Source organism: Ochotona curzoniae, unplaced genomic scaffold (assembly GCF_017591425.1).
Source record: "Ochotona curzoniae isolate NIBS_2020 unplaced genomic scaffold, NIBS_Ocur_1.0 contig_517, whole genome shotgun sequence".
NCBI classification, from domain to species: Eukaryota; Metazoa; Chordata; class Mammalia; order Lagomorpha; family Ochotonidae; genus Ochotona; species Ochotona curzoniae.
In genome coordinates, this window is record NW_024466454.1 from 7,148,780 (window position 1) to 7,165,610 (window position 16,831).

The 16,831-nt window shown below is 51.3% G+C and overlaps 1 protein-coding gene across 4 annotated transcripts in view; it reads left to right on the plus strand.

Moving 5' to 3' along the window:
• Nucleotides 1–5,264, plus strand: part of SCUBE2 (signal peptide, CUB domain and EGF like domain containing 2) — a 63,631-nt gene extending 58,367 nt beyond the window's left edge. For 3 of the 4 annotated variants that reach the window (XM_040988956.1, XM_040988957.1, XM_040988959.1), the window contains 2 exons: nucleotides 4,304–4,383; nucleotides 4,957–5,254. In XM_040988956.1, coding sequence (XP_040844890.1) covers nucleotides 4,304–4,383; nucleotides 4,957–5,109 — 233 coding nt within the window. In that variant the 3' untranslated portion in view covers nucleotides 5,110–5,254. Of the gene's footprint in view, nucleotides 1–4,303; nucleotides 4,384–4,956 lie in introns of all 4 variants that reach the window. The other variant, XM_040988958.1, reaches the window with a different exon arrangement.
• The last annotated feature ends 11,567 nt before the right edge of the window (nucleotides 5,265–16,831 follow it).

The window sequence follows — 16,831 nt, forward strand, 5'->3', positions numbered from 1 at the left end:
ATGCTTGGGGTTTTTTATCACTTAGAATCTTGAGAGAGGGTCAGGGTGGGTGAAGAAGACCCATGCTGTGGTCCTGGCCCTGGCACTGATTTGCTGTATGAGCTTGAGCAAGTCAGAAAACGGATGTGGTTCCATTTGATTCACATTAAATGAGAGGTGGTTCCTCTGAGCCCTGGGACCTTAATTAGCTCTGAGACTCAATGACAGACATTTACCAGGGGCATTCAGTGAACTAGCTCTTGTTCTGGAGGACCTCAGTCTAATGGGGAGGTTAGTTCATAAGCCTTTTCATTTATCCAGCCCACAAACATTTAGTGAGCATCTACTGATCCAAGCTTTGGGCTAGCAACTTGCTCAACAGAAACACATCCACAGGTAGGACAGATTTTTTTTTCTGCCAAGGGTTGTTTGGATATGTATAACATCATTTGTGGGCCATACAGTCATCACCTCAGAAATCAGCCTACTGTAGACTTAGCGAGTTGTGAGTCCCACCTGGGGTCACCTTGGCAGAGTCAACCCCTATGGTCCTGTGGGTTTTATGGGCCTTGTACAGCCTGCAGGCCGGAGGTGCCTCAGCCCAAGGAGATGTTGCAGTGGGCTAGGGACAAGGCACTATGGGAGCAAAGCAGAAGAAGTGGCATGTAATTGTCCATAGGTTTTGAGGAGAAAAAGCAATCTGAAGAGATTTATATCTTGAAAGAAGTCTTACATTTTGGGAGTCAGAAGAGAAGGAGAGAGGAAGGCAGGAATGAAAGGAGGCAGTGTCTGGCATATGCAGGATACGGGGTGCCCAGGGCTTAACAGGGAGAGAGAAAACTAGAAGGACTGAAGGCAGCTTGGGGAGAGCCATAAGCGCTAAGCCTAGGAGGAAAGAAATGATCCTGTATGGGGCCATTGAATGTTTCCAGGCAGACAAGAGCTACAGTTGAAGGTTTGGAAAGATGATGTTGTCTGGCTTCCTAAAATGATTCCACGTGGTCATGTGTAACATGTGGCAAAGACTATGGTCATTATGCCTGTCCTGGAGTTGCCTGAAAGGGTGTCAGACCCCCAGAGTGAAGTGCCTTTTCTCTGATTGCTGGGGTGGACACAGGTACCTCCCACACTGCTCTGCGGTGCGACACCAGTGGGCCCCATCTCCCCAAAGGCAGCGAACCAGCAACCTTCTCTGCTGGAATCAGGAAGGAAGCCAGAGACCCTGAGATTCCAGAATAAACATTGCAAAAGCTCATGCTTTAGTATAGCTGCTTGCTTTCTTTTCAAGATTTATTTATTTATTTGAAAGTCAGAGCTACGGAGAGAAAAGGGAAAGGGGAGAGGGTAGTTTTCCATCTGCTGCTCACTCCCCAGACAGCTGCAATGGCCAGGGCTGGGCCAGGCCAAAGGAAGGAGCCAGGAGCTCCATTTGGTTCTCCCACAGGTGTGGAAGGAGCCCAAGCACTTGGGCCATCTTCCACTGCTTTTCCAGTTGTGTTAATGGGGAGCTGGATCGAAGTAGACTTAAACCAGTATTCATTTGGGATTCTAGCATCACAGGTGGTGGTTTACCTGGCTATGCCGCAATGCCAGTGCCCTACTCTCTTTATATTTGTTTTTTAAATGGAGGTATACCTTGAACTGCAAGGAAATCTCACAAAACCCTGGTGAGACCCATGAGAACATATTTGGCATGTCAGCAGAGTAGGAAACTCACTTGCTAGCCATGCAGAAGCCTCTTGGGTCTTGGCTGAGAGTGTCTTTTTAAAAATACCCATTTCCAGTAAGTTTTCTGTCAGCTGTCAAGCCCAGAGAATAGAGAACACACTTGGACAGTGCAGCTGAGGCCTGTAGAGACACTCCCACTGATGGCTGGGGAGCAAGCAGGAAGGGCTGTGGCCATGGCTGGCAGGTGCTGAGCACTGCCGAGGACCAGGCACATGCTCCAGCGCCTGTGACACAGCACAGACCTCACAGTCACCGCCTGAGGCCAGCAAAGCTACTTCCTGACTTTGTGGATGAGCCCGCTTGGGCTAGAGATCCAAGGCCCTGGGCCGCAGTCATGGCATGCCACAGAGGCAGAGCTGGGTGGACACAGGTGTTTGGAACCTTCTATCCAGCATGCTGACCTGCAGTCCTACATGGCTTCTCCAGAGACTTGAGCAAGTGAGGACGTGCTGTGGCTCTTAGAAGCAGAGGAAATGGATTTGAAAAGGCAGCAGTAAGCACTTGGATAGTGACAAACAGCTGTTCAGGTTTCTGTTACTCCAGAACACAGCATGGTTTGTGCATGGTTAAACTCCAGCATCAAAAAGAGCCATTTTCCCAAGGCAGAGATGCCACAGCAGAAGGATTCCAGATTCAAAGTACTTGTACTCAGGATTGGTGCTGTGACATAGCGGGCTAGGCCTCTGCCTGTGGTACTGGCGTCTCATAAAGGCATTGGTTCATGTCCTGGCTGCTCCACTTCCCACCCAGCTCCTGCTTATGGCCTGGGAAAGCAGTGGAAGATGGCCCAAGTGCTTGGACTCCTACATCCATGTGGGAGATCCAAAAGAAGCACCGGGCTTCTGGCTTCTGACTGGCTCAGCTCTGGCCATTGTGGCCATTTGGGAAGCGAGTCAATGGATGGAAAATTTTCTCTCCTAAATCTTAAAAAATACTTGAGTTTTTACTCTTGTTTTATACCTCCTGAAGGACCAAGAAAGATGCCACAATAGGTTACTGGTTATGCTGTACACATATCACAGTAATCACTGTGAATATTGTTAGATGATGACCACTGCCTGCCTGCTGGTGGAATAATATCAGCAAGTTGTTCAGAGTTGTAATGGTAGCTTTAATGGAAAATCCGCTCCTGGGCCCCCTTCGCGCAGAGGGGAAGGAAGAGGGAGGCGAAAAGAGCATCTGAGATACATGTGGAAGAGTTTTATACCCCTCTAGACACATAGGCGGGCAAAGGGGCTGTCTGTGTCCCAACCTTGTTAGGAATGTCCATTCAGGTGTGCCATTGGTCAACTGGAATCCCACCAGGTCGGTGATGTAACTGGCTTGTGTGGTCCCTCCTGTTCTGGGCTTAAGCCTGGGAGACATGCCAGGTCTGGTGCAGACCAGCCCCTCGTCTCCAGTGCCCTGGGTAGTCATCAAATATTATGTTAATTTCCACTTTCCATCTCTAGATGGAGAGACTTGTTAGGAACTCCTCCCACACAGTTTCCATAACATCCCTGTGTCCTTTGTTTGGCCTTGTAGCATACAATATGCATGCAAAGAGGCATTTTTTTTTTATGTGTTTGCAAAAAGATGGTGCGATAGCTACAGCTTGAGTTGAATCACAAGTGTAAGAGATAGGCTAGACCATAAAGGGAGAAAATTTACATCTGGGCAAGGATGATCATGTGCCTTGCAACTAATGTGGATGTCAACACCAAAAATGATTACGGAGAAAATGAGCATAGCTTTCTCGCGCCCCAAATTCCACAACCCCCTTGCCCCAGCCTGGTTCCCCTTTTCAGATGATAGAGTAAGTAGGAAGCCTGATGATTTTGTATAATACAGAGAGGAGAAGAAGCTGGGTGGGAATGGAGAGGGAAAGAAAATCCTGGGTGAGCTCACCATGGAGTGAGTACAGAAAAGACCAAAGCTGAGTCCCAGAGCCCCCCAAAAGATGAGAGAGCCATGAGACAAAAGCAAAGAGCTTGGGGTCCTGGATGCTGAGTGAGGAATGGGATCAAGGGGGAAGGAGACCCTTACTCATCAAGGAGGATGAGGACCAAGAATCAGCCCTGTGGATTTGGTAACAGAAGGCCTGGGGTGTGGGGGAGCGGAGTTGTAAAACTGCTTAGACCGTGGGTTGAGAATGGGAGTACAAGAAGCAAGCGGGAGGAACCAGGGAGTGGGGGGCATAACTGGTTGTCTCTGGGAATTGTGTACCAGGGAGCAGAGAACTGGGCTGGGAGCAGGAAGGATCATTGAGATCAGAGACACAGCAGTGCATCTGTGTGCTGATCTGAGGGGTCAGACACAGAGAGATCTGATGACAAGGGGAAGAGCGAGCTGGGCCACTGGAACAGGCTCCTGGTTTGGTGAAGGAAGAGGGATCCAGTGTGGAGGTGAGTCAGAGTGCTCAGCTGTGGGGAGAGGCAGCAATGATGACAGTGCTGGTACAGCTGGATGAGTGGGAGCCATGTGGGGAGTGGTGTGAGGGTGTTGGGTCTGACAGCAGCTACAGAAGAGACCTTTCTCAGAACCTTGGCTGAAATGAAAGGGCAAAGTAAGGTCAACTAAACCACCAGGATGCACAATCTGCCCTTTATTCCCACAGAAGACTACCAGGAGCTCATCGAAGACATAGTCCGGGACGGCAGGCTCTATGCGTCGGAGAACCACCAGGAAATCCTGAAGGTGAGCATGGGTGAGGGAGGCAGAGCCCCCTCCCCGATACACGGCGAGGCTGCCCTTCCCACCCCAGGCCCGCCCCAGCACAGATGACTTATAGCTTTACCACATGGAAGCTTTTTTTTTTTTTTTTCTTGTCTTTACTGTTTCCAAGTGAAGTTGTTTATTTTTCAGTTTGGAAATTTGTGGCAGAGTAGTGCTTTCCCAGTTAATTCTACAGAGCTGAAGACCTTTGGTTCTTTGTCCCACTTCAAGCCTGAAGTTTACCAGACTTTGGATGCTTACAAGCAGTTGGCAATATGCTTTTGTCATAGCATTAACCCTACCCATCCCCCTAAACTCCAGTAGCACAGCTCATCTGGGAGGAAAAAATAAAAAGCTGCTTATACACTGAATTTTCTTTAATAGCAAGTAACATATATATATGCATATATCATAGATGATAGGAAAAAATAGAAATCAAAGGAAACCATTTTCGCATAGTACATTTTGGCTACATGTTGGGTCATTGTGATTCCATTGGCAGAATGACAGTGTTGAGATAGTTTGGCCCAGTAACAAAAATTCTGTTTTCTTTAGGATAAGAAACTGATCAAGGCCCTGTTTGATGTCCTGGCCCACCCGCAGAACTATTTCAAGTACACAGCCCAGGAGTCCCGAGAGATGTTTCCAAGATCTTTCATCCGATTGCTTCGCTCCAAAGTATCCAGATTTTTGAGGCCTTACAAGTGAGTCGGCCCACATGCTATCCAGGTGTCCGGCTGTGGGCGTGGTGGACAGAGCTGTCTGCCCCCTGCCTTGCCAGCACACACTTGAACATTGCTGCCTCTTCTCCCAGCGACTCATTGGAGTTTAGTCTGTATAGATAATACACATATTTTGGTAAACGGCATGTGGTTTTTCTTTCCCAGCCTTGTGGATATAGACTGAAAATGGCTTGAGTGGCCCTGACTCCTCATTGCTGCAGGCAGGTGTCTAGGACACACCAAGGACAGTCACTCAGGCGACACTCCCCTGTCCCTCCTGGCTCTGGCACCTCTCCCAGGAGTCTGGAATGGAAAGGAGGACATGGAAGGGGGTGCCTCATGTGAAACATCAGCTTTGTCCAGCCTGGCTGTCGCTGGCTGAGTCCTCAATGCCCATGTGCAGGCTCTGAGCAGGTGGGACAGGCAAAGAGGGAGGGAGGAAGGGAGGGTGAGCCTAGCCAGTGCCCTCCACCCACCCGGGGACCTGGGAGGACTCGCCGTCTGCACTGCCTTCTCCATCCTGGATGACTGCTGCTGCTCCCAGGGGCTTCTGTTCTTAAGGCAGAATTTAGAAATCACTAAAAAGAGAACAACAAAGCACATCATGATGTGCTCCTGCGGGCAGCCCCCCTGGCTGCCAGCTCCCACCCACAGCCCCTCCTGGTGTGCCCTTAGAGGAGTGTTGTGTTGGGCTTCGCCAGTTCAGGTGGGATCCCTAGTTTGGAGGAACAGGGAAAGGAGATTTTGCCAGCCCTGAGTTGCTGCCTCCAAAGGTCCTCTCTCACATGGGGGGGGGGGGCTTCCTGCCACAAGGTCTCTGAGGGCACCTGGGCTTTGCCCACCCTCTGAGGGCAGGGACTGACTCTGCCTCAAGGACAGGAACAGTGCTGCAAAGAGCGTTCCTGGTTTTTCATGGTGCCAGCCCAGCCTTGCCATGGTCACCTCACTCTGGTTTGGCCCCACGGGACTTCACAGTTGCTTTCCCCACATGAACTTGGACGTTTAGTGTTACTGAATTATCAAACCTCTGAATCCCCAGCAAAAATCAGATTATAGCCAAGAGAATCCCCTCGAGCCAGCGTAATGCTCCTCATGGATGGACTGATGGTGCACACGGTAGTGTTCTGTTGTGCCAAAGCCAACCCTGCACTCGGTCGGTTCTCTACACCAAAGTACGAAAACAGGCTTCACCCGTGTTTGGGAAGAAAAGACAATCTCATCATTGTCAAACCTGCTTTTTCTCATCCTGTCATTCTTTTTTTAAGCTGATAATAATTTTGAGTTGTTTTGTTTTTAAAAACCCTAAATCAATTTTTTTCTTCTTTGAGTGGATTCTAAATGCCCATTTTTACATTTCTCTCCAAAAGTCTGAACATCTTCATTTAAACATTTATATATAAATACATATATATTTACACAAATATATATATTTATATATAGATTATATGTATATAAAATGTATATTTATCTACATTTCTGTTGAAACAAGCACTGGGAATTGGTAATCCTGGGACTTGCTTTGTGAGTCTGAGCATCAGCTGAAAAATCCAACATGACAGGCAGCGTTGCGTTAGAGAAGGGACTGACTGGAGGTGAGGCGAGGTGAGCGTGCCTTTCTGTCTCAGCATGTTAGTAACTCTGACATCACAACTGCCATTCTGTCTTGCCTATTTCTGGCAAGGGAGAAGGTCCCCTGGGAATCCAAAGGAGGCTGCCCCAACCTGGTTCCTGGGAAGCAGTCTCCACAGCTGCCAGAGCTGTACCCGTGGTATAAGCACAAGGCCCTGGAAAGCTCCTGGAGTTTCTGCTCTCCACCAGGTGGCTATCCCAGGGGCTGCTGCTTTCCTGTCGAAAGGCTGGCTGGCTGGGGCTGTGGAACCACCAGCGACATCAGCAAACCATGGACAAGCACCTGCCCTGGGTCATGTACTGTTCTAGACCCAGGGGATGCACAGTGCTAAGACAGAGTGCATCCATGCCTTCCCAGAACCTCTGGTCTGGAGGAAAGAGACAGACTAGGCACAGATAAATAATATGTGTGAAAAGCCTCAGCTAATGATAAGTGCTGGATTGAAAATGAGAACAGGTTAGTGCAATACATGATTGCCTAGCTTCTTCAGGTGTGGAGAATGCAGATGGCCTCTGTGGGGAAAACAGAAAATGAACAGTGAAGAAGGAGGCAGCCTTGAAAAACAAACATGGGAGGGGAGAACATTCCAGAAAGGAGGAAAACAAGTGCAAAGGCTGCTAGGCAGGAGTCAGCCTGCATGCAGGTCTCAAGCTAGTGAGCAGGTGAGGGGCAGGTGTGTGGCCTGGGCGGTTATGACACCTGCATTCCAGATTGGAGTTCCTGAACTGGAGTCCTGGTTTTGCTCTGGATTCCAGCTTCTGCTAATATTGCTCACCATCCTGAGGGGCAGTAAGGTGAAGCCAGGGGTGCAAAGATGGGGGTGGAGGGTAGGGAGAGAGAGGCTTTGGGTCTAATTCCACCTGGTATCATATGTTGTGATACCTTTTCATGAATGTGAATGGAGGAATGACAAGAGCTGCTTTGTTTCTAAGAGATGGCCCTGGCTACCATCTGAGTAGATTTGGGGATCAGGCAGAGATGGTGGCTAGAAGTCACAACCCAAGCAGTCATCCAGCCAGGAGATAAGGCCAGGGTTTCTGCTCTGGGGTAGCTGTGGAGAAGACAGCAAAAGAAGAAGGCATCTGGGCCCTTTTGAGGGAAGACACAATGAATTCGCTGCTGAAGCATGGACAGGCTGGCAGGAGGAGGGGCAGGTTATAAGCTCTTGGGTAGCCACGGACTTCCTGATGCCCCCTCCACAGAGAGCTGGAGCCTACAGTCCCACACCCTGAATCAGGGTTCTGTGACCCACTCCCACTAGGCAGAAGGGCGGACTGCTGGTTTCCAGGTCCAGGGCTCAAGACATGGGTAGCTTCTACTTCGTCTCTTTGGGATCCTCATGCTTGGAGCTCAGTCACTATACCTCAAGAAGGCCAGAGCTGCCTGCAGCGAGGCTGGCTGGAGTGGGACACTGGCCTTTCTCCTGCATGCCAGGCTGCACTCCCAGGTGACAGGCCTGAGGATTTTCCAGCTCAACATTGATCTGCCTCAGCTGTTGCTGCCTGAAACTGTCCCCACTGAAACAAACAGATCTGTAAAAAAAAACAAAAAAAGTCATGATTATTGCTGTTTTCAGTTACTAGGTGTTGAGGTGTTTTGTTTGTTTGTTTGTTTGTTTGTTTTTGTTTTTAATTTGAAAGGCAGAAAGAGAGGAGGGAAACATTTACCCCTATATTGGTTCACTCTCCAGATGTTTACAATAGCCAAGATTAGGCTAGGCCAGAACTGGGAACCAAAACTCCTCTGGGTCTCTCCCAGGGACCCAACAACTTGAGCTTTCATCTGCTCATGAGCAAGAAGCCATGATGGAGAGCAAAGCCAGGCTCAAGAACAGGCACTCAGGCATGAGCTGCTGGCATCCCAGGCGGCTAGGTGAGGCACCTGGGTGCCTCTTGTGATGTGATGCTGGAAAAGGGGAGAAGATTTGTGGCCATTCTAGACTCAACATGATGAGCTCAAATAGGCAGCTGATTATATGAAGCCCGGGAGGATGTCCAGGTTGGAATGTAAATTCTAATGTCACAGAGAGGTCACATGGAAAAGTACGGTTAGCTGCTGCTTCTTTCACCTTCACCCACTACCCATAGTTTCCACAGCTCCTGTTAACTGCAGTCCAAATGACATGGAAAATTCCAGAAATAAGTAATGAATGTGTTAAATGAGTTTTTCTACAGCATAGTGTTACAGTTGCCTTTCGTGAATTTTGTGCATGCCTAATTTAGAAACTGAACTTCATCACAGGGATGTATAGGAACAGTCCCAGTGTCTGTAAGGTTGAGCACGAGGCACAGCGTCAGTATCTGCAGAATGTCTGGAAATGCATTCCTTGGAATTCCTTGGCTGCTCCCCACACCCCCCTGTATGTGGGGAACAGGAGACGACAGATGGAGGGGTTGGAGAAGGGCTCTGTGTTCTGGGATCCCCTGTGCCAACATAGGAACAGGATGCCGCGGGGCTCCATAGAGCAGGAGGAAGTGCGGGCTGAGCTGTGGGAGGACCCGGAGTGGGAGCCTGCGGTGGGTATGCTTTCTCCCAGCTGCAGACAGGGCTCTGCAGGTGCTGGCCGCCTCTGCGGGTTGAGCCATGCTTCCCAGGCTGTTGGAATGCTCGCCTCTGCACTCCAGCAGGTAATCATCCGCACCCTGCAAAACTGCTTCTGCTGAATCCCTTCTCAGTGTGCCGTCTCTAGTCACTCAGTGGATCCAGTCTGGCAGGGGACTCTGAAATGTTACATGGCACCATGGAAAAGATAATAGGGCTCAGCACACGGAGAGGCAGGTCCTGGCAGGAAGAGGTGGTGAGGCTGTTGCCTGATTCAGATGCCCAGGGACTCCTTCACCAGGCCCAGCTGCCATCTTCCCAAGCCGGAGGAAATGCCTCTTCAGGAACTGCCAGCAGCCCTGCTTCTTTTTGCATTGCACGCAGGGCCTTGCGGACCTTCCCCCAGTCTCTGCTGTGTCTAGCCAGCATTTGGGCGGCAGAGGTGGGGGACATATGACCCTCCTGTGGTGTCCAGCACTGGCTGCCTCCCAATATTGGTTCTTGAGAGTAGTTGGTAGGAAATCCATCCCAGGCAATGAGAGGTCCTGGTGTAACTCTGCCCGCCGAGGCCACTGAACCCAGCTCAGAGGGGTACTGATGCCTGCAGTACTTTCCTCCTTTCTTCTCTCTTCCCCCTGGGTAGTCCTATCATTTGGGAGGAGGCCCATGAGTCCAGCCAGGTGCCGCTGCAGTGATGCCAGTATGATGCCAGTGATAAGCCACAAGGCTGGATCACTTTCTAGAAAGCACCACAGAAGTGAAACAGACTTAGAAAATTCCTCCAACTTACAGGCAGATAGCTGCAGCTAAACCCATCCGCAGCAAACAAGGACAGGAATTCTGTGTTGGTTTCAGGGTATCACCTAAGGGGAAGGCAGTACAGATCCTGGTTACTAAGAACTTCTTGGTATGTGTGTGCTCATACCATTCGCCTCTGAACTGTTTATTTATTAGGACCTTCTGACTGCTGGGTGTACAGCCACTGGAGACACCAGAATGAGAAAAAGAAAATCCTTATTCTTGTGGAATTTGGATTCCTGTGGAGGGAGACAGACAATAAACGAATGAACAGCTGATGAGAAGTCAGTAGTAACAATGAGTCAGCAATGAGTAACAAAGACAATGAGGAAAGAATAAAAGATCAATAATGAGAAAATGGTGGAAGACAGTCGCTGGTTTGTGAATCCCTGCTCCTCTGTGGGCACTGGCTGCTCAAACCAAGCCTGGCAATCCTGGCCCTGGCATACTCCTTTATCCACCCTGCAAGAATTTGACATTTCCTCTCCCAGATGACCAAGGCTCCAAACCGCGAAACTGTGAACAAGACAATTTGCAATTCCTAGGACTCATGCCACCTGGTGGCTGTCAAGTAGAGTCGCTCCTTCTTTCCATCTCTTGGCTGCATTTTGTTTTCACACAGCCAGACTCTATCTGATTTTCCAGCAACTCATGATATGGCCAAATAGTGTCTGTATTTAGATCTTATCCTTCCCCATTGCCTTGAGAAATAGTTACTAATCAGTGGGAAGGCAACTGTTTTAAGTCATTTCAGATGGTCAACAATGCTCTAAATCTCACTCCTTTCTCTAAATATCACTCTCTCTCTCTCTCTCTCTCTCTCTCTCTCTCTCTCTCTCTCTCTCTCTCTCACACACACACACACACACACAAAGAGAATAGTCATTCATCATTATGGTCTAGGCACCAGGATAGTCAAAACATGTACAACTAAGACAAGGGGAAAGATGGTAAAAGATGATGGAAGTGATCAACCTGAAAACTGAAGTCTTGTTGGGCCGTGCAGCTGAGCGGCTGCCACCTCTGTCTTGGATGACTCTGACCTACATGCTAGGCTCTGACCAAAGGATACCTGGGAGGTGCGGCTTTCAGTTTCCTGTCTTCCCTACCAAGCTCTCACCTCCCAGCTTTGATGCTTGGCTTTGCCTTCCGCATGACTGGTGGCCAAAAATCCTTACAGCTGCCAATCAGGGACTGGAGCCATGGCCCCAGGGAGGAGAGACTGTGGTCGTGTGTGACACAATCACGCAGAGCAGGAGTATGGCAGGGAGGGTGTGAGCTTGCCCAAGCCCTGGCCAAGCCCACAGTGCTCAGCCCTCTGGAGCCTTCCTGATCGCCCACTGTGTATGACCATAGATCGTCCTTCCCACAGGGTGCCAACACATCTGCTTGAAGTCTGGCTGGGATGGCATAGAATTGTGGACAGTGTGACAAGATGACAACAGTGGCAAGGCGAGACTGTGAGGAGACCAAAAAAGTACATGAAGTGAAATTAAAAGGTTGCTTTGATGCAGGGCAAAATGCATACTAGGAAAAAGCCATGCACAGATTTGTGGCACCACAATTAATATATCTTTATATGCCCGTACATTTTTTTTAAAGTGCTTGGGTGGCAGCAGCTAGAACCTGATGTTGGTTCCAGACTTTAGGAAGGTAGCTTGTGGCCATCACAGCAGGACCTGGAGTTTTGTGTAATGCTGGTTCCAGGGCCTTGGTGGGCCTTCACTCAGGGCTCCCCAGAGGGCCTGTAGTCACACAAGCAGCCTTTCCAACCCACAGTCCCCTTCCTCGTGTCGTCAGTGGAACTTTCTGGAAAGTGCCTTCTGCCGGCTAGCTGCAGGGAGAGGTGCCTTTTCTGACATTCGCAGGTCATCATGCTCATTCTCTCCCACCCAGGAGTCTCACATCTGTCACTGTGTCTCAGTACTGTGGTTACCCATGTGACCTTGAACGAGTGACTTCTCTGAGCTTTCTCAGATGGTAAATGCAGAGCATGACGACCCCTAGTGGAGAGCAGCATCAAGAGAACTCAATCCGTGTAAGTGTGGGACACTGTGGGACACTTGAGCACTGTCTTGCATGCAGGAAGGGCCCAGCAGAGATCAGCTAGCATAGTTACCACCCTTACTACTCCCACTTCATGACCTCAAAAGTTAAAGCAGAAACACATTGTTTTAATAAGGCTCAGACTTTGGTGGGCTGTTTGGTTTTACTGGTCCAGAGAGTCTGTTAGGTACAGGTGGAACGTGTTCTAGCAAATTCCAAGCTGATGTGGGGTCTCACAGCACAGCTTCCCTTCTGAGCTGGGAAGGGGAAATGAGCTCTTCCAAGTCTGTTAAGACAGCTTTATCAGACTAGGAATGGCACACACACACAAGCCTGGCAACCCTTCTTCTTCAGGCTAAACAAGGTTCATGCATGTGTGTATGTTGTAAGATGTGAACGATACAGCAAATGGAGTGAAACATTAGTAACACACAATCTACCTAAAGGACACAGAGGTCTTCTTTATTTCTGTTCTTGTGTTTGCAATTTCTTGTACATTTGAAATGGTTTCAAAAACAAAAACCATCAGGAATGACTTTGCTCCCTGGGAATATAGGTGTGTGAAAACAAATCAGCATGGATGCTACAAATGTGACCATGAGCATGTGTGTGGTGTGCATGCCTGCAAGTCCCCACACATCCCATCTAGTGTCCCACCTCTCTGCTGTCATTCACCCCCTGGCCCTGTAACCTCTCCTGGCCAGGCCATGCAGCATGCTTAGTTCCTCCAAGGGAAACTCTGGGTGCTCCCACGGTATAGTGGAGCCCCAGTGAGATGTCCACAGCCACCTCTGCTCCAGCCTGGGCTGACATAAACAGATCCAGAGCATGTGGGTCAGGCAGGGGCACCGCTGTCCTCACAGAGGTGTCATCTTTAGGCAGCATTTTCCACGGGCCTTGGGGCTCCTCTTCTTCCAGGCTCTCTACCTATGTTGGAGAGAGGAGAGGAAGAAGACCACAATGATGTGTATTTTCAGGGCTTGCTTTGTGTCTGGCCCTGTCTCACATGTCATCTGTAAATCGCACAGCCATGCAGTGTGGGTAAACTGAGGCTCAGAGGGCTTCAGTCATTTGGCCAAGGTCCCACAGGGAGTTGGAAACAGCCAGATTCAAAGCTGGGCCCAAAGTCTCCTTCCTCCCCAACTTCCATCACATCCTCCTGCTTGAGGTTCTGACATGTTTTCTCTTTGGCTGCTTAACTCGAGGGCAAAGCTTGCCCTCCCCCCAGGAAGGGAAGCGAGGTCATCACTGGCCGGAAGGGCTCCAATGGCCCACCAGCTTTGGGAAGCATCAGCAGAGCTGCCATCAGCTCCACTTCGGGATGCCTCAGCAGGGCTGGGAACCACTGTGAAGGAAGAGCAGAGAAATACCTCCTCACTCTGTTTTGCACCGCCAAGGCAGACACAGCCTGCAGGGCTAAGTGCCAAGTCCTGGGCAGACACAGCCTGAGAGCCTGGCACACATCTGGCACCTGCAGTGAAGGATCTTCCTGCCAAAGGCAGGGGGCGGCAAGGATGCTAAAGGAGCAAGAGGCTCTGTAGCTATAGGAAAGGAGGAGGTGAGTGAAGAGGGCCTAGACAGAGGCCAGCTAACTTCCAGGGTCAAAAGCTTCAGTGGAGAAGGAAGGGGGAGACAGTTCTGTGGCAGGTCTCTCTCCCCCTATATGCTTTTTGTTTATTTGTTTTGTTAATTTTCTGGCCTCTCAGCCTGACATCACAACCTCTCTCTCTGTCTCTCTCTCGCTCTCAAGATTTACTTATTCTTATTTGAAAGGCAGAGTTACAGAGAGAAGCCCAGACACAAAGAAAGATCTTCCATTTGCTGGTTCACTCCCAGGACAGCCACAAATGCCAGAGCAAGTGGATTCAAAGGCAGGCCTCCATGGGAGCTGAAGATAGGGGTGTTGCTGGGAGAACAGGTTGTAAGCCTGGAGCTGATGACCACAATTAGAAAGAAGAGGGCATTAGCCAAGGGGCCGCCAGAGCTGGTACATTGGGATCATGTCATTTGAGTGGCTGGATCCATTCATGCCTGGAATCCTTACACTTATAAATGAAGGGGGTCAAAATCTTGCATTTTTGCTTCCAGCACTTCCAATTGGGTTTGTCCCTCATATGAAAAACATAAATAAAAAGAAGAACCCTGCCTGCTCTAGTATGGTGTCCACGCACAGATTCTCTGCTACAGCAAAGGATGTGGAGAATTTTGGGAGGGAGTCACTAGACAAGGTAAATCCAGAATCCAGCCATTAGTGAGAGGAAGCAGGCTGACCAGCCCCTGCCTTGGGAGACCTGAGCTACAGGGAGCAGCAGGAGGCCCAGGGCCTGACTCTCTGTAAGGAGACTAGAGGGGCACCCTGAGGTTGTCCCAGATAACGATGGTGGGCACCAATTGCAAAGCCCATGCCCCATGCACATACATAATGCACTTTGGTCTCATGTGAGCCTCAGAGCTGTCCCAAAACTTGCCAATGCTACGGGTCCTGTTTCCTGCAACTAAAAGCTCACAGTGCAGAAGTAACTTGCTAGTATTCAGTTAGTAAGTGACTCCGCAGGGATCTGAACCCAGTGTACTGGATTCCAAAGCCTGTGGATTTAATACATCCATGATGTTTCCTCCAAGATGGATCACTGGAACAAGGAGATCATCCAGAGAATGGGTAATAATCTTCTTTGTGGGGGTAGCCCTCAAGAGTTTTTTAAAGACCAACTGTATATGCAAGCTCGCTGCACCCATTCTTCAGACCTGCAAAGTGAGGCTCAAAGCAGACAGTGACTTACTCAAGGTCACTTGGGTGAACTGGATATACCACACTGGGTGATTCTTCTGGAACAGAGCAGTTGGTCTGCAGGCTGCAACAACTCAGTGTTTGGCGGGGGGTGGGAGCGGGGAGTGGCCTCCCCACACTGGCTTATGCTAAGGGGCATTGACGGTATCAGCCTGACAGAAGAAGGTGTCTGACCAGTGAGGGAACCGGCTGGTATTGTGGCCACAGATCCGATTGCAGAACACAAATCCCCCTCCAGTAAAGGGCTCTGAATTCACAAAAAGATTCCCAGCGCCAGCCGGGCTCCATTTGATTTTTCAGCAACACTTGATACGGCCAAATTCCAGTTCAACCAGACAGATCCAGGCTTCTGCGTGTTCCCAGAGGGATGTCGCTGTGAGAACAGCCCCTTTCTTCCCCGGTGTCCTCAGCGAGAAGGGCTGCAGGAGGGAACAGAGCCGCCTGGGAAGCGTGCATTTCAACCACTCCCCTCCCCTACCCCCAGCTTTCACCTGCCTAGCTGTCCCAGCCCCAACCCCAGGGGTAGGCACTGTTCTGAGGCTCCGCCAAGTTCAGAGGCGCTCATCCTTGAGAGACAAGGCAAAGCTGTCTCCCGGCCCTTGGCGGTCTGCGTCTGGAGGAGTGACCAGACGGGGATCCAGGCAACAGGACAGAAGAGGCTAGAGAAGCCGCTGGCATTCACCCTCAGAAGTGCCAGGGGCCTGGAAGGTGAGCAGCCGTCCTACCGTCCTACCGCAGCTTGAGGGCCCTGCCCTTCACCTATGTGGGAAGGTACCGGATTAGGGGCAGTGTGGGAAATCCTTGAGGCCAGGCGACAGCCCACCTTGGATTTGTTTTCCCACCAGCAGTCCGTGCCCTTGGAAACTGGGACAATGCTCCAGGTCTGGGAAGTCAAGCTGGGGGAGGCGGGGAGACACTCCGCGCAGAGGGAACAGCATGTTCAAGGGCAGGCCATTTGGCAAGAGAGAGACAACGACGTCTCTCCAGGGAGCCAAGCCAAGAAGACCCAGGAGGAGTGAGCAGCGAGGTGGGTGAGGGCAGCCCACCCGCGACTGGGGGGTCTTGCTCAGAGCAGCCGCGGAAACCTTTTGCAGCACTGGAAGCAGGGAAGAGAGACCACCGCACTGCTCAGTTTGAGATGCCCCAGGCAGTGAGCAGGAGCGAGGCGCACCGGCTCCTGCTGCAAGCAGTGGGTGCCAGGAGGAGGAGGGTCCCGGGAAGGTCTGGCTCAGGCCCGTCCAACACACGCTGCCCTCTCTCCAGTCACGTGGCCCGGTGGGTGGGGACCGAGCTCAAGTGGGAGACACCCGGAGCTCTGCCAACTTCGGAGCTGACCGCTGGCCGCTGGCCGCTGGTCTTCCTGGGCCCGGCCTGAGGGCGTCGGGGAGGAGGGTGGCCGGGAAGGGTCGGTGGAGGCCGAGAGGACTCTGCGGGGACCCAACTGCAGCACGCGCTCGGGCATGGCCCAGCTGTCGGTGGTCCCCGGGTCAGCCACGGCGTGGACAGGTGAGCGGGGCGACCCCGGGGCGGCGGTTAATGTGAGAGACGCTGCTCGCACCCAGGGGTCCCAGAGTCCAACCCGCTTCAGGTGCCGCGGGGCACCCGCACGGGAAAGCGCGCCTGGGTCAAGCGGCCACCGAGGACGCTTAGCCATCCATCCATGCCCTCCTCGCTCGCTTCCCGCCGGCCCGAAGCCCACGCGGGACCCCGACGCCGGGCCGGGGTGTGTGTGTGTGGGGGGGGGACGCCGTGCTGGCTCCGCCCCCAGCGCGCGCACTGGCTGCTCCCCGTGACGTCACGCTCGGCTATAAAAGGCGCGCGGCTGCGGGCAGCGCTGGAGGAGCGCGAGGCCGAGGGCTGTGAGGAGCGCGGGCGCCCGGGCTGCCGGGCCGCCGCGCCTCAGCG